The sequence below is a fragment of the Bombus terrestris genome, chromosome 10 (assembly GCF_910591885.1).
Source record: "Bombus terrestris chromosome 10, iyBomTerr1.2, whole genome shotgun sequence".
Lineage (NCBI taxonomy): Eukaryota > Metazoa > Arthropoda > Insecta > Hymenoptera > Apidae > Bombus > Bombus terrestris.
This window is the reverse complement of record NC_063278.1, coordinates 11,280,918-11,304,030: the sequence shown is the minus strand read 5'-3', so window position 1 is coordinate 11,304,030 and position 23,113 is coordinate 11,280,918. Positions and strand designations below refer to the sequence as shown.

At 29.4% G+C, this 23,113-nt stretch overlaps 1 protein-coding gene and 1 long non-coding RNA gene across 2 annotated transcripts; both read right to left on the bottom strand.

Moving 5' to 3' along the window:
* Nucleotides 1-4,819: 4,819 nt before the first annotated feature.
* On the bottom strand, nt 4,820-8,387 carry LOC105666112. The gene is made up of 3 exons (XR_007225271.1): nt 8,375-8,387; nt 5,100-5,222; nt 4,820-4,966 (listed from the first exon to the last, which is right to left on the bottom strand). It is a non-coding gene; the product is annotated as an uncharacterized LOC105666112 (long non-coding RNA).
* An 827-nt stretch (nt 8,388-9,214) lies between these two features.
* On the bottom strand, nt 9,215-15,884 carry LOC100652008. Its single transcript, XM_012312342.3, has 3 exons — nt 15,670-15,884; nt 11,229-11,459; nt 9,215-10,956 (listed from the first exon to the last, which is right to left on the bottom strand). Exons 1-3 carry the CDS (start codon nt 15,728-15,730, stop codon nt 10,715-10,717), a joined length of 534 nt encoding a protein of 177 aa, XP_012167732.1. The 5' UTR covers nt 15,731-15,884; the 3' UTR covers nt 9,215-10,714.
* Between the last annotated feature and the right edge of the window lie 7,229 nt (nt 15,885-23,113).

Here is a 23,113-nt window from a genome sequence, read left to right as displayed (position 1 = left end):
ATAATTCGATAAAGCAAATTGTGACTTTAATCGATTCTTTTTTCATCTTCATATTTAAAATAAATTTTCCAATTTTGATAAAGTCTAAATTGAAATATTTAATTTCAAACTCAAATTCAAGTTGCTTTAATCTTGCACAATTCTGATTAATATGATAAAATGTTGGATATATAAGAAAATACTATGATTTATTTTTATAATTTAATCGCTTTTATATTTAAAACGTCCTCTCTTCAACTTTCACCTTTTCTTCTATCATATGTACTAATAAAATAAATAAGTTTGTTGTAGATTTATCAACTTCTAGGAAGTACACTTATATAAATAAACAACATTTCAAATTATATGTATTACATCAAAAATTCAAGGATGGATAGTGGAATTTGGAATATAGATTGAAAAGTATAAATAAAATATGAATTGAAGAGATATGAGAAAAGCTAAAAAAACACAAAACAGATTTTCATCCTTATCTGCTGTAAATTATAACCAAAATTCTTGTAAAATTCTACTAAACCTTATCCGACTTGAGTTTGTTACAGATACCATTGGAGAACCAACAAAAGAGGACATATCCCGTACAATATCCTACACATATAATATACTATCCCTTTTCCTTCTAATATTTAGATTTTTATATGAGTAGAGTTCTTAAACGAGTTTAGGTTTTTATAAATTGATGACTTAAATGTTGTTAATTAATAGTTTAAATGTTGTTAATTAATGGATTAAATGTTATAGATTAATGGTTTAAATGTTAATATAATATAATAAATTAATAGCTCAAACGTTATAAATTAACAGTTTTTTTAAGTAATACTATATAACGTTTTATTAAATACAAAATTTATATAGAACAGAATAACTACTTTACATGAAACATAATAACTTGAAGTATTAACGAATAGTGCTTTATTCTCTTGTACAGCTCAAACAGGAATGAATTTCCTTTATTGCACATTCATTCATTCAACACATACGCGATGCGCTCGTCTTTTCCTGCGTTTTCCTTTTGTCTTCCTCTCTTTCATCTATTTTCTAACACGCCTCCTTACATTTATATTGTACACTGTACACTGTACACTGTATTTGTATTTACATATTTCCTTTCATTTTACATTCATTAGTTGCCCAAATTTTTCATATTTTTCTTTACATAAAGACTTTGTGAATATGTTCGCAATATTCTTATCAGATTTAATTTTAATTAGATCGATTGTATTTTCTTCTATATACTTATGTATATAATGATAATGAATTTCTATATGTTTTGAATTTTTCGTAAAATTTCCATATTTCGCTATATTAATAGTTCCGGAATTATCTTTGTAAATCTTTATTGACTTATCTATCCGTACATTGAATGTTCTAACTACTTCCTTTATAAATATTGATTCGTAAACTGCTTCTGATAATGGTGTGTATTCAGCAAATGTCGAATCTTTTGTTACACATTTTTGTTTTTTTTTTTTTTTATTTCCAATGAATTACATTATCACATAATCGAATTACATACCCAATGGTAAACTTCCTATCATTACTATCACCTGCCCAATCGGCATCTACATAACAATCTAAAGTTTCAACCTTTTCATTTTTCTTATATTCTAATTTTACTGTTTTTGAAATCTACTTAATTAATTAACGCTATAACTTATGTCAGGTCTTGTAACTGAGCTTACATATAATAATGCATCAATCAAATTTCTATGTTTAATATTACTTTCACATACATCATCCTTTTAAATTTTCAAATTTGTTTCCATCGGTGTATTATATAATTTACTATTTTACAACTTATACTTGCTTACTAATGACTGAATACATTTTGTCTGAATTAGGTTCATTTCATTTTTTTTTTTTTTTTTTTTTTTTTCATAATAATCATATTCAACGTTAGTTCCTAAATATTCTTTTATTTCACCCAAATCTTTCATTTTAAATTTATCAGCTAAAAGTTTCTCTATATCTTGTATTTTCTCTTTGCTCATGGTACAAATCAATAAATCATCTACATATACAAGTAAATAAACAATATCTATTCCTTTCTTAAAAGTATGTAGACAGTAATCTATATTACACCTTTTAAATCCTAAATTTATCAGAAATTTATTTAAATATTCATACCAAGTTCCCAGACTCTCCCTTAAACCACATAATAACTTTTCCAGTTTACATACCCTATTCGTACTATCTTCGTATCCTTTCGTTTAATTGACAGATATCTCAGAGATTACTTTACCATTTAAGAATGCAGTTTCTACATCCATTTGTTCAATAACTAGGCCCATTTTACAACAATGAGATAATAATATTTTTAACGTTTGCATTTTTGCTACAGAAGAATATATGTCATCAATTACATCTGTTTATTAAAAACCTCTTACGACTAACATAGTTTTATATCTTCCATCTGATTTTCTAAATCCACATTACATCCAAAATCTTTTTTTCTTACATCTTATCAACTAATTCCCACGTTTTATTTTTATTTAGACGTTCTATTACTTTATCCATAGCCTTTTTCTAATTTTTACAGTCATTACTTGCAATCGCCAAATGTAAGAGGAGTATCTACACTACAATAATTTGCGTAAATATTATTACTATATATATTTCCTAGAGATTTAATTGCTTCTTTTCTCTCGCGTTTTGATTTACGTGGTATATGCTTAAAATCAATCTTAGATTTTGAATCATTTTTATTTTCTTTAATTTTTTCTTGTTCAATTTCATCAGCGCTTTCGAAGCTATCATCCGATGATTCGTCATTTACACAATCGTTATTTTCTTCGTCTAATTCATCTAAACCGATACATTTTACATCTCTTTCTACGATATCAACATGTGTCGCAACTATTATTTTATTATTTACAGGAACTCCATAACCGACCACATTGTAACCTAGTAAAATTCCCATATCTGCTTTTTCTCAAATTTAGGAATTCTTTTCTGTTTTAGTCTTCTTAGAAACAATTTCCCTTTAATTAATTAGTTATGGACAATTATCGTAGCAAATATCGCGACTTGCGCGATAAGGGTCTGCGATTTTTCATACGTGAGAATTCTTTGCGATATTAATTCACTCTCTAAGGATTGGAGAACCTTCCTTAAATTCTGTACTAAATTCTTCGTGCATAAAAGTTCATAAATTAATTACGTGTAGTGATACTTAATCGATATAATATAACGAAATATAAGATAACGCAATGGAAAACCAATACAATTTAACGTAATATAATATAACGTAATAGAACATAATGCAACATCATATAACGTGATATAATATAATATAATATAATACCACGTAATAAAGTACCATGCAATAATACTACAACATAATATAATCTAACGCAATACATTATAACATAATATAATATACCGTAGTACAATACCACGCAATACAATAGCACGTAATATACTACAACATAATATAATTTAACGCAAGACATTATAACGTGATATAATATAACGTAATATGATATAACGTAGTATTATATAACGAAAAACATTGTAACGTAATACATTATAAAGTAATATAATATAACTCAATACTGTATAACGTAATACTATGTAACGCAATATAATGTAACGCAATATTCTATAACGTAATATATTATAACGTAATATTATATAACGTCATACTATATAACGTAATAGATTATAACGTAATACAATATAGCGTGTTATGACAATATTCAACATTCAAGACATTTGCAAGACTGTGACGAGTATTCTCAAAGGAATGAGAAAACGTGTAACAATTGTTTATCACATTATTTTGTCATACAAATCGTTGTATAGTCTTAGGGGAAATGTGGTTTGAATAAAATAAAACATTTTCCTCAAAACAATGCCTTGCCTTGTTATTTAAAAGTTCGGTTGCTTTTACGACAGACTGTGTATATATGCATGTATGTATGTATAAGCGAAATTATTCCGAACATTGAGCCTGACAATATGTATCAATGAACGAAATTGATGAAGTATGCCTTTTTGTGTATAAGTGCTTAAGTTTTTTATTTTGTACAAGAGAAAAAAAGTTTGTATATTTCTAAGTATTATTGCTTCTAAAAATAATAAAATCATTAGACCAACTTTTGATTTTCTCTGTGGCTGATAGATGACACAAATGTGTTGTATAAATCTAATTTGTATAAAACATTTGGTGAACTTACGCATACGATATTCAATTGAAATCTTTAATTGAACTTAATCCGAAACTTGTTTGGTTTGGTCGTCGAGATTTGAATCTCCTCGTCTTTAGGTATGTTCATTTATTCCATCTTTTTTCAAAACTATGTCAATATGGTGAACACCTTACACTGTGATATAACCAAATCCAAATTTATACAAAAAAAGCATACAAATTTGATTCTCATCTATAATCCATATCGATGCAATTCCTGTCATTTTAAAATAAAGCAACTGATAAAACACCGATCATGTCGGTGATATATCGAGTGTAGAAAACAATTTTATACTTTTAATTTTACATTTCACATGTTTTGTTGTACAAAATCTTTATTCTCAAAAATTGAAATATTCCAGAGTGATCAATGATTGAATTTCATTTTGACTCAATAATTTTCATCGTTTTTAAATCTCCATCTTTTCATAGACTAGGTAGTGATTTATACAAATTTTCACACAGAATTAGATCTTTTCATTGATAAATTTTTAATATAATTTTTAATATCACTAACGAGAAAACAAATCGGTTCCGTAACTTCGGAATCGCGCATATTAAAATTTTTTTAATTATATCACTATGAAAATACTAAATGACAGATTATTTGTAAAATTATATATCAGCGAGGAATTATTATTTACATTTATTTTAAAATATTAATCATAAAAATATTAACATTGATTACAGACTACTAACGTATTTAACTACGCTAGAATCTGAAACATTTTTCGTGTTTGTGGAATCGATCGTATCGTATGTTGCAACTTAATATTTCTGGAATGGAATAATTAAGAATTAAATAAGACGCAAAGTAAATATTATTATAAATATAATATTATAGCAATGGAAGCTAAAAGAAATACTAAATTGTGTAGCAGAAATACACGAATAGAATTTTGATTGTTACAAGCGTAGCCTTCGCAGAAAGAACACGCAATGCTGGATCCCTGAAAATATTCCTCTAATTGGCAGTATCCATCGATTTCTCGTGAGGGGACGCAACCTCGCACCGTTACCAATATGTGCCCATCTACATCATAAAGGAAATATGTAGTTATTTTATAGTCTCGGCAGCATCATAAACAGAAAAAGCTTAAAGCTAAGCTAAATAAAAATCAATATGACGGTGGTGAAAAGCAAGAATTGCAAGATTGGATACCAGCATTGCTAAGTTTAGCGTTGAATATAGCGTATCAAGTATTTATTTTATATAATTACTTACAAACGTGAGAAAGAATCTTACGATGCTATTAAAACAACTGACTTCTCAGAAGACTGAATGTGATTTTGATTTTACTAACAAATTAACAGTAAATAAATAAATATTTCCATGTTATAGTTATTATAAATTGTTATCACTACTTTATGTCACTCATCTAAGATAGATAGATTTTTGTTGTGGTTTTCAATAAATGACTAAATTATTATACGATCATAAATTTTATGTTTATGTTTAAGCGTAAGCATTATCCTATCGTCTTTAGAAAGTGATACTTCGAAGAATGATTTTGCATGTGAAAATAAATCAAAAAATTAAATGTAACGTCTGTCCGAAGAAGCTTCGGTTTTGAAAAAATTGAAATTAAAAATTCATCGAGTAAACGCGTACGTATAATCCACGTCTATAATTGATTTGTAGTGACAAGCAATACAAGAGTGATAAATATCGGTGATATATCTATTTATCAATTCTATAAATCGATAATTTTGTTAATTTACGTTTATATTATTCAATACAGCATTGAAAGTGGCATATCTCTTTATGAGAGAAAATGAAGAATTCAAACGTATTTTGATGTTTCATTAATCATTCAAAAGTTCGTATCTGTCATTTAGATGCGAAAGATTTATTACATAATATTTTACACATAACTATATGTGTTTATATAATCGAATTCCTGTAAATATAGAATATATCTTTGTGTGTTCGCTTGATGTTTGATCTGTTAGTATTAGAAGATGTCTAATTCGTAGATGTTAAAGATGCCTAAGTGCCTGTTTAACGTTCGTGCTTTGAATGTTAAAAGACGCCTAGTGCGGATTTTGTTCAGAATGTCCAAGATATCCTTAGTATGCTTAGGATACATACATATATTAGGATGCATATGATTATTATTAAAAAGTCAATATTCCGATCACCATCAGTGTCGCAATTATCCCTTTTCTAGTGAGAATGTGACGGTATCTGAACTGACATGACGTGAAATAATTTGTGTTTCTTGAAAATTTGGCGATATTTTATCCAGGTCAAAAACTTCAGCAACTTGTATCTTTCAGCAACGTGTCTCTATATTATCCTTCGAAAATACTGAGTTTATAAAACTTCATTTATTATTTTAGTACGCCGATTATTGATTGCAGAAGAAACTAAAACTTCTAAAAAATAATATTTTAAGATTCCTGTTCAAAAATATTCTTTCTTTGTGACCATGCTGGTAAGTTTTACTCGCGAAGATCTCACGAAATCTTTAGTATATTCTGAACGAAACAGATGCCCCTATACATATTCCAAAGGAACTATTAAAGTAATTAATTTATATATATATATATATATATATATATATATATATATATATATATATATATATATATATATATATATTAATCTCAAACGCAAATAATATAATACTCGATTAAATTATAAAATTTTATGTGTTACGCTAAAAGTACAAGTATTAAGTAAACATTATTAACTGGAAAGAAAGCCATATCAAAATATTTCTTTAGATTTTCTCAATAATGTTCGAGTGTCGTAAACAATTGAAATAAGATAAAGCTCAAAATCATGAGATGATAATTATGAATAAATATGATATTATGGATTTATTATGAATAAATTATGAATACATAATCGTAAATCATGGAGAATTGCAACCTAGACTATATGGGAAATTTTTAATGATTGAAAAGTAATATTAGAAGACTCCTGAATTAAAGAAAAGCTAACACTAAGGAATAAAAAAGAATGACTAGTAAAAGCATAAAACAAGTTTTAACTGAAAATTCAGATGTATAAAGAGTGCCCGTGTAGTTTGTGGCATATGTTTCAAAAATATCACAAATCAATTGAAGACCATAAGAGAAACTACATGATTTTGAATTATGGCATAATCATTATAAAATCATATGTTTCTTAAGCTACGAAAATATAATTAAAAATCCTTTACGGTGTTATTGCGTTATAATACAATAACCAGTTTTTAATTGAAACACTTTGTATCGCAGTTAATAAATAATTCATCAAAAACTGAATATACTCTCGAGAAATGTAAAACATCTGTGCTGTGTTAATTGCAAAACGTACATTAATTTCGATTGCGTAACATTGTTGTTCAATTTGAAATTTGCATATTTGTAATTAGAAACATGATATATAGAGAGGGCTACATAAAGTATAGCATTTCTGAGTCTGTATACGATAGATAGATACATGTCTATATACCACCATAAATATAAACATCATTAGGTATGTAAAGTCCCCCCAATACATTTTCTTTTATCATTGCATTTATCATAGCATTTTCTTTTTTTTTTTATTGAAAAATTCGTACTGTGAAAATGAAATATAGGTCAAAAATAGCACAAATACTTTGCAACTACTGTATGTACATAAAAGATTATTTGTTTTATTTCTATTGTAAAAAAATTCCTTAACCTTATCGTGCAAACGTTTTCTTTTGATATTTTATGCAATGAAAAATCCAATGTCGCAATGTCTAGTAATGAGAGTTGCATTAATATTAAGCTTGTGCTCCTTTAATTACTATATTTAGATGAAAAATAATTTGTTATCATTTTGTATTTCCGCAGTAAATTTGCTAATAAAGCATTTACGAGTCTCATTTGCATAACATTTTTTTCATTCTTACTCATACATAAAATATACCGACAGTTTTGCAAGAAGAAACGCTTTGTAGATAAGTAAACGTTTCATTTGTAAGTGTTCGCATATATCACTTATATGACATTTGGACAATACAAACACATTTCTTGATATATTCTAAGGAATACCAAGGTATTAGCTGCTTAGTATGTAGAAGCGTGTGCGAATGCAATCAACGTTAATATAAGCACGTCGTAGATATGTGCATGTGCGACTTACATACATATATACGATGCGTGCACATAATGAAAGTGAGCGCACGCAACAGTAATTTACAACTGAATATACTTTATACGCACAATCGATGACGCTTTTAAGACAATTCTGCGACTCGTTTTGGGGACAGAGAACTAAGTCGAAATAAGGCGTCGGGATGTAAGGATCGTTGCACTCTCTTGTATGTCCGTTTGTCAAATCGGTATTGCATTGGTAACACCATAGATTTCCTCCTGTCGTGTATTCTGTTAAGTGGTTGAATTTTCTCGATTTTAAAGTGGTCAACAGGTAAGGTTGAAAAGAATGTTAAGCTTAGAAGTAAACAAAGTTAAAGGTGAAGTAACGGAATTAATCTAACTGTAAATCATTACAGCCATATACAAGATATTAATGAATATCATGGTAGTGACACTTTGCATAATTGCAATTATTCTTTGTAAATTTTAAGTGACTCTTTCGTGAATTACTAAACTTTTTCGACTAAGAATTATAACAAAGTACTTGCAATAATTATTGTCTATTAAATTCGTTTTGAATTGTCCTAATACTTATCAATTGCGCAAATTTAACTAAGTGTCATTTCCATTGGACACTTGCACAAAAATAATATTAAAAGCTACCGATTTAAGCTCTACTTACCCAAATTTATGAGAACGATTATTATCGCCAAACTTACTTGTGCGGCCATATTGGTTCTACCTGCTATCTTATCTATGATAATAAAGGTAAGGACTGTAGCAGATGTCTGCAGTGCAGATGTTAAACGTATTAAGAAATACATACATATTATGCATACAATCTTCCTCGTGTACGTAATAATCTATAAACGTTAAAATTATCAAACAACATTGTTCCTCAGTGTTGCATTTAATAATTGAATAATCATCATAAAATAAGTACCATAAAAAAACTGTACAGAGTAATTCCATTTTCAAACCCTCCCAACTATATTTTTTAAATTCTTCTCGTTTAGAATTATAGTGCACAGATATTACACTAGAATACATATTTAAAAATCAAGCTATAATATCTTTCGAATTATTGTAAAAAAACACGGTGTTAATATTAAAACTAAGTGTGAATATTAATACATATTTACAAATAACATTAATAGAAAAGTGAATAAAATAGATAATGCCGTGACAAGTTTTAACCGCATATCACCTATCGTTTCTTTTAAGAACTACGCATACATAAATTTTCATTTATTTCGCTATTTGATAAGCTTGAAATTGATAGTCTACGTTTCTATGTTTGAGAATATCGTTTCTTTAAAATTTTTCTCAAAAACGTATATTTCCATTAATATGAAAAGACATCGCTCTTATCCGCTTAGAGAAACCTCACGGATTACGTATATTTTTCTAATGCGCACATTTATGTACAAAGTTTAAAATTCTTACTGCTTAGTGTCTTCAGTTATTTGTCGAAAAATTGCGGATTGAATTTTTAACGATAATACAGTACAATCGGTCGATATATATTTATTGCTCGTCACAATTTTCGATAATAATATATTCCATCTTTAGAAGCTAAATAGCATTCCGTGATATAAACATTAGCCAAATTTGATATTTCATAAGCCTCTTCATTTGTATGTACAATACACATATAAGTTCAAGTACATATATAATATACATATATTTACTTCTTTATGCTTATAAGGTCGTGCTTAATGAATTTAATCGCAAATGCAATTTGACAAATATACATAATAACATCCGAATTTTTATAATGAACACACATACAAGCAATGACCATTGCTCAATCTGCATAAAGTTATTATTCGTTAAATATAATTCTATAGACATGAGCTTCTCGAAGTACTCGATATACAAAATCTGCTAGCCAATTTATTCTTAAAATTTGGACAATAGAAATTGTGTGGAAAGTCACATTTCTGTCTGGAATTCTTTCATAAGTATTTCGTTGTTTTCATTTCATTATGAAACAAGAAAGAAACAAGACAGAAACGTTTATATATATCAGAAGTCATTCTAAAGTAATGGAACAAATCTGATGAATTCCCTTATAGACTATCGCAAGTTTAATTTAACCGCGAAAAGAAGTTTGATTATTTAATAATTTGTATCTTTCGTCTGTACGAAATAGGAATTTACGATCTCGCTACAGAAAATACAAATAAAAATTATGTACGTATATAGAAAACGATAAAAATATACAGAAAAATAATTTATTCGTTAGTCAAAAATTAATCTAACAACGCTGAATTTTTAATTTTTTTTTTCTTTTTTTCGAATATTCATTGTATGATACATACTCGTGGCACGATGTGAAGTATTAGTGAACAATGTATATGCTTAATGTGTGTGTTTTCAAGTCTTAGAATACGCTATGAATCGATTAACGAGCAACGCCTGTAAGGCCGATCGCAATCAACTCTATATTTTGATATATAAAGGTTACGCGCTGTTATAAAAACAGCCCAAAACTACAGCTCCAAGAGCGGACAACAAAGTAACGGAAATTGTTGGCGAAATTGTAATCGAACTATTGCAAGCGTCCTCCGTGCATAATTCACAAAATTCCAACTTCTTATCGTCCGTAGTTAATGTAGGGATCATAGCATTTATCGATTTGCACGGGTCAACGGTCTCAGTCTTCGCTGTTTGGCAACTTCTCATTGTGATGTTTTGATATTTATCTAATAAACATAAATAAAAGTTCCTTCGCTTACATTCGTTCGATGGATAATTGATAATTAAATATTCAGATAGGTAATTAATCAGATAAATGATAATTTGAATAATAATTATTCGTTCGAATATAAAGATAATAGTAGAAGTATGGTGTGACAGATTTTCGTTTGGCACTTTCACCCTCGTATTCAGGCATTCGCTCGTTTATTCACACCATTTATAAATTTGAAATCTATCACGATGATGAGCTAATATTCTCATACTCTGAATAATTTACCCTTCAAAATCATTTTAGCACACGCCATTGGAGCGACAAGTTGGTGATCCAAATCGTCAACCTCAAAAATTGGAGCTGCCCAATTTAAAGCTTTGTGCTGTTGAATTCTTAGTTTCCAATCCAGCATATGGTCTAAAGTACATTCGACAAGTTCAAGGTTATGTGCCTTAGGATCTGTTTCACAATTAGGATGCGTTAATGAAGTACACACATAGCATCTTACATTCTTATCTGTGAAACAAAAAGAACAGTTATTTGTAATACAAAATACGTTCTCATAAAAATAATTTTGCAGAATTAGAATTGTTTCCGTCGCACAATATTAAACGTACAGGACGTTAGATAAGCCTGAAAACGGCCAAATATTTTGAAAACGAAACATTTTTTCCAAAAATATTTCGGACTAAAGTTTTACGGCCAAGGTTGCATCAAGGTTAATATGATCTTTTAAAACCATAAAATTCGACCTCGAGGCACGAGGTGCAACCTGGATAATGTTAGTGCTGGCGGCACTTCTAAATCACTCAAGTAATTCTTAACAAATATAGGTCATCAACCAGTGTTTTGGAAAGGTCATTGCCGTCAGCTCTAACACTGCATAATAAAAAATGGGGTGTTCCATTTGCAAAAATCATGTCGATCTTGATATGACCTAGATCCACTCAAGATCAAACGAATATGAACATTCAATAGAATGTTTAAAACCTTGAAGTATTGATTTGAAACATTTTTCTCAAATAATATAATCTGAAAAGATATTCTCTGTATATCAGATTTTATTGATGGATCATGCAACATTATAATAATAAAGATTTGATATTGTCAGGTTTCTGAGGATTATGAATACCCCAGTAGTCCTGTTGTAATAATATGAAATAATACAGTTTAATTGATTATTTAATGAAGTAATTATTAGGTTATCCGAAAAGTGTCTTTCTTTCGCAAACATATTTTTTACAACAGTGCACCTTCAAGCAAACATGAATCCAAGTCTGTGAAATGTCACGGTACTTATCTCAACAGAACAAAATAGATCGTACGTAATTCGACAAAATAATATAAAACAAAAAACGTTGTACGTCTATTATTTCCTCATAAAACGAAAGAAACTTTTCAGACAACCTAATATTAAGTACAAGCTTACCACTAATGACGTTATTGCTTGTAATTCTACTTACATGTAGTAAACATACATAAAACTACATGAACATAGTATATTTTGCAATAATCGTTCAACAACAGAAAAGTAATAAACAATAGCTTGTTTTCATATATCATTTGGTTCACTTGTAACATTTTCTTGAATAATCGATATTTTTGCAAAACGTTGATTTTTCAGTTCTAATTAAATTTTGAAAATTGAGATAAATTTACAAGAGTTCCATTTTGTCAAGTAAATAGAATATCGAAGCATTCGAACTCTTTCATAAATTGCAATCGGCAAATTCATTTCCCATTGTGCACGGACAGTCACTTCTTTCGTCATTATCTCGCGATTCTTCACCTTCAACGTTTGTATCACTCGAAAGTTGTTGAGTTTGACATTGCAGTATTTTCATACGCCTCTCACAAGTACTTTACATATTTCATGTTTGACACGAAATATTTATAAGATATGACCACGGTTGTGTGTATTTGCTTAATGTTTGTTTCAGCAAGAAATGTTATTACTTAAAAATCAAAACAATTCACCACTCCGTTATTATAAACACTATAAAGTTCATGTTTTAGAAAATAGATGAGATTATAATTAAGTGATTTTATATATCTTTGATTCATAAAACACTGGATTTTTAGTTTTAACAGACAAGAGAGTTGATAAGAGCTAATAACAAATTTAAATTTTGTTCGAGAAATAATAAAAAAGATATTACTAGCTTTCTAACTATTTAAAGTTACACTCAAATAATTATTAGACTAAACTGTTGTCATTGCAAAACTAAGCGCTACGATTTTTGCAACTTTCTAAATTGATATAAAAAATATGGTAAAAAGTCAGTGAACAACATATAGAATTAAATGTTACATAAAATAAAAATAAAAACGTGAAAAGATCGCGATAATTATTTTTGAAATCCAAACAAATAAGAATATATACAGAAACATATAGATTCCAAAATTAATCTTACATAGATGAAACGTTTTTCATTCTTGTTCAGTGTATATCTAGTACAATAACGGTAAGAAAATAGAGAAAGACGTAAATGTTCCAGAATAATAACGTATGAATCTCCTTAGAAAAATATAGAAGCCATTTTTCTAGATTATAGTCCATTTCAATTCAACGATTGTTTGTTTTCCGGAAGAAGTAAATAATCTATTTCCTCTGGCGCCTGGTAGACGCCTCTACGACGTCGAAACATTCCCTACTGTCACACATAATTCTAACAAACCAATGGATAGTGCTTACGTACAGTGAGAATGTTTATAATCGAGCGTATATTTCCAATGTCCCGTTTTCAAACATACGCATGTTCAATGTAGTTATTATTTGGGTCGCAGTATTGTGGCGCCAAGAGTCGCGACACTATATTACTCACCCCTACAAATTGTTCCATATCTCGTAGTTCGACAAACGATAGTTAACCTACTCCTACGTACTACCCATCTAGTTTCAGACTGTTTCGAATCGATTGAGAATATCCGCGATTAGAGAGTAACGGTTTTTTTTATCTTTTTTATTTTCACGTTGTCTCATAAATGTATATTAAAAGACATCTCGAAGTTATCAAGAGTTTCTGACAGTTAATTAACATCAACTGTAAATATGATTACTATATATACAGGACAAATAACTAATCGAAAGCTGAACAATGTGGAATATTGGGAAATATCTTTGACCGGCAAATCTACATATATCTGATCTAGTCGTAATCTCCGGTAACATTTTTAATCATGCAAAGGGACGTTTACTGACGTTAAGTTGTCATGTACTAGCCTAACGTCTATACAATGTATAGGATTTTGACATAATTTTATATAAAAATTGCATTGTTTATACTGTTTAGATACTATATGATGATTAATTTATGTACATTAGTTTTAACACAGTTAGCAATATTAATTAGAATATCTTTATACCAATGTGTATACGGCAACATCATAATACTGTTAAAGTTCCCAACAATTTCAACAGTTATCATAGTACACAACTATAGCAGAATCTAGTAGCTAATATTGTTTATTCATTAGATTGTAAGGAACATTTTTAATCGGTTATTCCGAAATCAGTATGAAAATAACATGATGAAATTTCTTTTGATATTTACAAAAATATTGTGATTGATATAATTAGCCAGTAATAAAATTTAAATACATACAGCTTCTAAATCAGGAAATATGCAATCTGTTACTCAAAGCATTACCGAAATATCTAGGGCGGCTTGTGTATAACAAATTGCCTGCTAGTAGGGGTACCTTCGTATTTTTGAAGTTTTTATGCTAAAAGGCAATGCAAAGAGATCAGACACAACAATAAGTACCACATATGATGTGTATATACAGTGTCTAAAGTTTTTTTCCGTCAAACGGTACTATTACATTCTAGAATAAAAATATGAAAAAATGTCATACACAGACTATGATAAAAATACGAAACAACAGGGAAGTGGATTTTCGTTTGATAAAATGTTTAAACGAGCATTAACCTCAACCACAAGCTGAGGAGGGCCAATTATTCGCCCCCTCATATGATCAAATATTATGTCATTCTTACTCGTAAGAAACTTTAAAGCGAAAGATTTGCCAGATAAGAATTAATTGTACGCTAAGAATTGATACAAAGAGATAATATAAAGGGTCAATACAAAGAATTAATATAAGAAAATTCAAAGAAACGAATAAAAAGTTCGTAACGTAGTACATTCAACTTCCACCAATTATATTTTTATAAAATACTTTGAAATGGAATTAACTTAAATACTGCTGATACGCATGCCTTTATGCTTTTTTAAACATATTTCATTGTTACTTCATACTTCTCCTGTAAGTGTTTAATAAAATATTTATGAGCTTATATATAAGTTCCGTTCCTCTTCTAATTGTTACTCATAAAATACGCAGAAGTTTGGTGGAAGAAATCTGGAGCACTTTATGTACATATATATATAAGAATAACAGATACATATACTATATGACAATATGTGTACTGTTATGTTTATCCTATTACTCTAATAGACCGTATTTTATAAACCACTATATATCCTACGAGCGTTACTAAAGAAAAATTGCAAAGAAAAGTGTTCAATAAATTAATCACAACATGGAATCAATGTTAAAAACATAAAATAAAATATTTCATATTGGCACACCAACAGCTTATCAAATCAACGTATTGCTTAACAAACTTTCATTTGCATTTTCACTAGTGTTCCACCATATTTGAAAAAAAAAGATACCTTTTCGCATCATTTTGTAAAAAGTAAATTTTCAATATAATCACCTGCACAAGCCGTCAACACGAACGCGAGATTAACAATTAACACTAGGATTCTTCGATACATCCCGGGAGTTGCGAGAGACAAGGTTTCACCTGAAGAAGTTTACTCTCGGGGAGCAGAATACAAACTGCGATTCGTGACGGAGGTTGAAGCACTGGCACAAGGAAGGATTGTCGTCGAGTCGACAGCCTGATCGCGAGTATGAGATTGCGAGGTCCGCCACTCACCACGCCACTCACCGACCTCCTCTCCTCTTTTCACCACTCCTCACTGTTTTTCGCCTCTCCTCCACAGATCGCATAATTGCGCAAGTCGCGTAGAGATTTAGCTTCTTTTTTCCTTTTCTCTAGATCGTTCGACGTCTGGATCAGTATTACGCATTCAGCTTCATCAAATGCTCATGTGAATTCTTATTTTTCGAAAAGGAAACTAATCTTTTATGCATTACTATTATTAATCCTTCGTCCGTAATCTTATTTTATTGACGTCGTTCGAACACTGGGTCGTTTAAGTCCATACAGTCCTTTTTTGGATTTTTGTGTTTTGTAGAAGCCTCTGAAGTTCTTGAATACTCCTCCAAATTCCTAGAATATCATGCAATAATATTCATTGCTACGCGTTGACGTAACTTTTTTAAGCAAAGCGAAATTTAAAGAAAAATGTGGAAATAAATTAAAAATTATTTTAAACTACTGGCCGAGAATTAGTTACAATTTTTTATATTTTTATATTTTAATAAAGTTAAAATTTTTTTTAATTTGTATACACATTTTTTCTGTAGGCATTACATTCTTGTCCTCTTTTTCTTTTTTCTTTTAGTAAAGGTACTTTGTTACAACCTGAATGTATGGAAAATTTACAGTTGAAATATAATCTGTTGTATTCGCGTGAAAAATTGAAATTAATAAAATTGACTTGGATTTTAAAAATTATATAAAATGGGATATACGTATTAAATATATAAAGCAAGTTACTCTACTGTTACCTCTAAGATTGAAAGATGTAATCACTGAGACGATTTCAATCATTTTCAATCGGTTCCCATTGAAATCACCGACAACAATTCACCGACACCAGATCTCATCGACGCCAGACTTCACCGACACCAGATTTCATCAACCCCAGACTTCACTGACACCAAACTTCGCTAACAACAGCTTTGACCATCTACTGCTTCAAATGATTGACAGTATTAGCAAAGGGAAATAGAAAAAGATCTTCACTACTATGTAGGTATTTTTGCTTATTTGTCGTACTTGTATTTATTGTGCCTTTGCTGTATTTTTATTGTCTTTCTTTTTTTTTTTTTTTATTTATTGCTGTAATTAATGATGATCGGCTGCCTCACACCGCATTGCATTAAAAATGCCATCTCAAATCTAACACGGACCATGAATTTGATATTGATTTGTGTTAAGATTACACTAGAACTTACGAACGTAAATTAATTGAAACAAAAGAATAATTTATTTAATTGTTGGTCAGCTCGTGCTCTGTATTGCGTTTGGGTTAGTTTTTTAATCCGATCGTCGTGAGGCAACCGGTTATCAACTATCTGCAGCGATAAACCTACATAACCAAAAACCCTCTCTTATTTCTCTGTGCTAATATTGCTTGCCAGTTAAAGCTGCTATCGAGGTTGTCGTCGGTTAAAGCTATCGCCGGTGGATTGTTATTGGTGAAAACAGTGTCGATAAAAATTGTGTCGGTGAATTCAATGAAACCTTTCCCAACCATAGTTAAACAACAAATCCTTGTATGTAATCATAACAAATTTTCGAATTACTAAACACAGACAGGTCATTTTTCACTAGTAAAAAAAGATTAGAATAAGATTTGATACACAAATATGAGTTTATTGGAAATGATAACTTATTATAAAATATAGTTTGATTAAAAAATATCTTGAATTGAATTCAATGAGAATGATGTAGAAATAAATACATTTAACGAAATATGTGTAAGGTGTTTCATATCAAAACTAACAAGGGAACATCTCCAAGCGTTAATTACCTCACCTCACATTGTAACCAAAATTATGTATGTGTAGTTCTCGAAAAATATTTGACAGACACGTTTTCTTTTACGTGCTCACATTCACGTTGGAGGGATGAAGAGAAAGTTGGGGGTTGGGAACATATTTCGCAGGATATCTCGAAAACTATTGGGTCTAGAAAAGTGGTTCAACTATCAAAATTGGTTGTTTTTAAACAAGGAATTCATTTGCGTAAATAGGACTTTTAAAAATGCATTTGTTTAAAAATGATAATAGAAATTGACATACTTTTATTGTAAAATGTACATGTGTAAATTTGAAATAATTGTACAAAATATTGATATACTGGAATTTGGATTTTCATCTTACATCGTACCTAAATTTGTAAACATCGTGTTTCGTATTATTATCTTGTGAAAAAATATAATTATCTTCTAGACCAATTTTGTTTACATTAACTTGGATATGTCCTTTCAAAATATCGATACGCGCTTTACGGTCCATAAATATATACCATAAATAAGACAATATAATATAGATAAAATAATATAAGATAAATAAGATATACCATAAACTAGCTAGCATTCACACAACCCCAAATTGTGACTGATCTTATTCTCCATCATGTTTTATAGTCAACTGCCTTATGTTTAGTATTTCTTTGTCGCCATACTTTATATTCTAGATATAAATTAATGTCCTATAGTCTTTGCGAAGTATTTCCGAATATTTTTGTAACGTCAAAACTGGACGCTTCCCATTTGTAATTTAGTATTTGAAAAGCTATTTAATATTTAATAAACGAATAAAATGTCTGCGTTAACTACAAATTATAATCTAATATAAAGTAGAGCATACTTTTACTTATTCCCATAATTACTTAAACTATAGAGTAAAATAGTTAATACCATGATGGCCGAATATTTTTGCGGCAGACTGCACATCAACATTAAAACAGTTTTCAAACGCATTATGCTATTTTCATCGCATTTGTTTTCTGCTGTTTTATCTTGCCAATTATGCACAGACCGGTATATTCGTTTTCCTTTCCTAAACGCCTGTTACCTGGTTTATTTTCTCTTTTAATTTTTCCATCGCTATATCTATCTATGATTCCTTGAATTGTTGACCTTAGTTTATTTCCAACTTTAGAAACTTCGTGCAGAACTTCGCACTTGTTATGAAAATTTGCAATAACATCTTTTTTCCTTTTCAGTCATTTAGTTGCCTTCTCGTTACTTTAAAAACTATCTGTACCGATACCTTTAGATACTGATGTTAATTATACTAACATTTCACGCATGTACATGTGTATATATCATCACGTTATGTACAATTTCATATAGGAATACTTATTAGGCGTATATTTTCCTCTATCTTTTTTAGGTATTTGTTAATATCTTCATAAGAAATATGGATAAATAACGTTCTCCAACATATGTACACGTCTCTTAATTGTGAAGATAAACAGAGTTCTATGAAACTTTCGTTGAAATTCACTATTGTTATGTATCACGTAAAATATATTTTTGAGATCCTTAGATATTTAATTTCCTCTACATTTTTTCGTTTTTCCTCTATTTATTCTATTTCTCTGCTTTTTGTGTACTATTGTTATAATTGTATCTGTAAATTGTCACGTTTCAAATAGTGCAAAACTTCGTTCACGAAAAATAAAACATAATTGAGCAAACAAGCTGACTAACCCTGAACTGGTACAGTATTAAATTCATAGTCGAATTATGTATTATAGTATCGCAATAAAAAATTTTAAATATCTAGCATCATACTATGTTTGAAAGCGAAACTATGACAATGTTACATCTGGTATGTTTTAGGACTCATTACCCTGGAATCAATCAAGTCATAAAAATCAATAAATTGCTTAAATTAAACCAATTTTAACATTGAAATCAATCTCGGGAACACGTTTTACGTTTTTATTAAAAATCCTCTGTGTACTATAATATTATAGCATTTACGTCTACAATTTGTAGACATTTTATTACTCACGTTGTCAAAATAATTTTTTATAGAAAAAAATCTTCGACGAAATACGAAAATGATTTTGCATTTTATAAATGGAATTCGTTTTTTATCATAAGTTGAATATTTAGTTATACACGAACTTTACCGACCTCTTCCATTAACACTAAACCTATTGACACTTCGTGTATACCTATTCCTACCGTGAGCGGTCAAAATGACCGGTGATTAAAGAAGTAATATTTTTTATGACTTAACTTAGATAATGGTTAATTTATAACTTAATGTATATAAAATAATAAACTTTCAGAAAATTTCGTCCAAATTTACTTCTGTTTAATTTCAATTATAGACTTAGATAGAATTACTCTTTTATTTATATAGAGATATATCTTATTTAATTTTGCTGCATTTTTTACAAATTATCTTATAATCAATAAATAAATATTTCCCACATCATAAACAAATTTTCGTAATTTTGTAACCTTTACAATTTTTTACTTGACAAGTTTTTTATAATGAATCTGAACTTGTTGATAGTTTTATTGTATGGCTTTTTTCCCGCGATTCTTTATATAAAAGTAATGTATGCACTAGGTTTATAACAATTTTGTGAATTCTTTGTAAATTGGCCCCATACTGTAGATACCACTGCAAATTTATTGGTTCGTAAACGTTAGCTTCTTTCGCTCTTCTTATCAAATCGTATAAACCTCATAATTTCAGCAAAGTCATTCGTCTCATTGTTTTTGAAAAAAATGCAGGTCTCCAAATATTATTCCACAAATATGAGACATCTAAATTCTTTACCTGATATGCACCGCGGATATGTAGCAGAGCAATAAATGTATCCAGTTTTGTTACATCTAGCTCCTTCTTAGTCCCCAATATTCTAAATGGTTCTACTTCCGTACATTTTATTATATGATCCCTTATAAAATATAATTTGATTAAAAAATATTGATCAATGGTAAGATAATATGCCGTCTTTGCTAGTCCTTTCATTATATGTCGTTTAACATATCCCTAAAAATATTATGAACTGATGTCCTGCCAGATTTGGAACTTGCATCTATTTCTTTCCAAACTATTCCATCGGGCCCAGTTTCATTCTCTCCTGTCAACGATAATTTCTTTCCTTTTTGCCCTTACGTAAACGTTTATTTATAATATTCAATTCTGATTCGGTCGTAAATAGCTTTTCATGTGTTTCCATACCGTTTTCAGTTGCTGAAGTTTCTTGTTTATCGCACATTGAACAGTCGTCCTCTATGTCCGTTATTTTTATTTTTATCATTTTTTTTTTTTTTTTTTTTTTAAATCTTGACATTTCTAAAGTAAATATTTATCACAGAATAATAACATGTACGGAATACAAAATTATTGTCAAATTTGATATGCTTTACTTTTCCTTTTATAACAACTTTACACAAACCGCTCTGAGATGCTTTCTGTCTGAGTTTTAGAAATAACAAGTTTAGATGTCGACTAATTGACTAACAAACCGAGATGTATTCTAATTGAAAAGACAATAGCAAGTGAAAATATGATCTGTGACGGCGATATTTATACGAAAATATTGATGAGTATTTTATAGCAATGAGCAATAACCCTAAGAAACTTCTCGACTTTTAAAATGTTTGTAACAATAGACCGTAAAAGAGGCTAAATTTTGTGGCGGTTCCTTAGGATTATTATGGGCCTGAGTTGATATGTCTTGACAGCTGATGGCTATCTTCATCGATCTTTATTACTGATTTTTTTTATCATCTGACCTTGAAATAACCTTTTCTTTGTACTGATTGCATTTATTCTAAAAATAACTAACATACATTGTCGGGCCGTCAAAATAACCGCTCACGATAGGCAAGGCAGAGTAGAAATTTTTCTCAGAAAATAAAAGAGCAAACTAAAATTAAGTACCGAAAAATATATTGTATGCATGTTTTACGAAAAGTCAGAAATTATGAAGTGATATGATAAAGTTTAAATGTGGTTAAATTTGTGTATAAGTCGCGAGAGCGGTCAATTTGACCGCGCCGATAGGTTTAGTATTAAACTGGTTAAGTTACGTAATTAGTAATAAATCGATAATATGAACTTACGCAACACTGCTTGTCGCTATAATTTACAATAATTTTTAATAATTAAAACTGAACCTTTATTAATCGCTGCTCATCAAAGTCAGACCTTAAATACATTTAATGTATGACGACTAGCTACATTAGTTACGAGCGAATACTTCCTCTCAAAATATCTTTCGTCAACCGACAATTATGTGACATGATAAAGTGATAGAATTTACTACTGGAAGTACTTACATCTTATTAAACATTTTTGATTTCTCATATATGTACATACCTGATACAGTACAATTAAAAATATTAATTCATTTACCTAGTTTAAATATTATCTAATTTAAATATTACGTAACATGATAAATGAGACATTTTACATTTAATATGTTTAGTCACGTACACATCTGTTTAATCAACCATGAGTCATGGATTGTATAACTCTCATTGAATTAAGATTTAGTATACAATCCACGTGGGAAATACATTTAAAACTAGTTGGCAAGAATTCCAAATACGTTTCCTTGCAGATCACATCAAAGTAACACATTACTAAAGAGAACCGTATAAATTGTGGCAGTAACGATTGACGTGGGGGTTGAAGGGCAGCGCGAATACGTCGAAGAACGTTAATTGTCTATTAGCCTAATTAAAGCTAACAATATCCATGACAAAGACGGCACACAGACCATATTTTTGTAGTACGAAACACGAAAATATATTTCTTAAAAATTATTCGCTTCAATGTAATTTTTCAAATGCAAAGTGACCATACTGTAAAACATAGAACAGCATAGTAAAATTTTAACAGAAACAACCATAAATTCAGTGAACTAATGAAGTAGAGATTTGTTGTTTCTCTTGTTAAATATTATGAAAAGTACTAAATTATTTAATAACTAAATATTACGAAATATTGAATTCGAATATTTTATATACTTTCTCGCGTTATGCGCCTTTTATACATTTTCATGTATTTTCACTTATTTTCACCGGCAATCTAATAAAGAAGAAGAAGAATTGATTCGAATAACTGACTCCAGATCGTCTTGAATTTTTTAAACGGAAATCAAATTTCTGTTCATAAGGCAAGTTGTAAATAATATTAAAACAAATTGACTCTAAAAAATGATACCTACAAAGCGATTTTGATATTCTTCATTTTCATCTTATCTTGAGACGCAGAATATTCTCAACTTCACTCGCACTACGAATTACGGCCCACGGTGTATGTAAATATCGCATAGGTAGATTGTAGATAACGTGCCAGGTCATTCTACGATCTCGTGTGTTTTATCAGAGAAGATATTTTAACCACTCCAGTGCTTAATTTCTATATTTCTCTTAGAAATATTTCTCCTTATATGAGAAAATAGGAAAACAACGCAT

Coding starts and splice junctions, on each gene's coding strand:
- LOC100652008 (XM_012312342.3), bottom strand. CDS start 15,730: ATGTATCGAAGAATCCTAGTGTTAATTGTTAATCTCGCGTTCGTGTTG. Junction 11,460..15,669: donor CGTGTTGACGGCTTGTGCAG/GTGATTATATTG, acceptor TTTGTTTCACAG/ATAAGAATGTAAGATGCTAT. Junction 10,957..11,228: donor TGCTAAAATGATTTTGAAGG/GTAAATTATTCA, acceptor TATGTTTATTAG/ATAAATATCAAAACATCACA.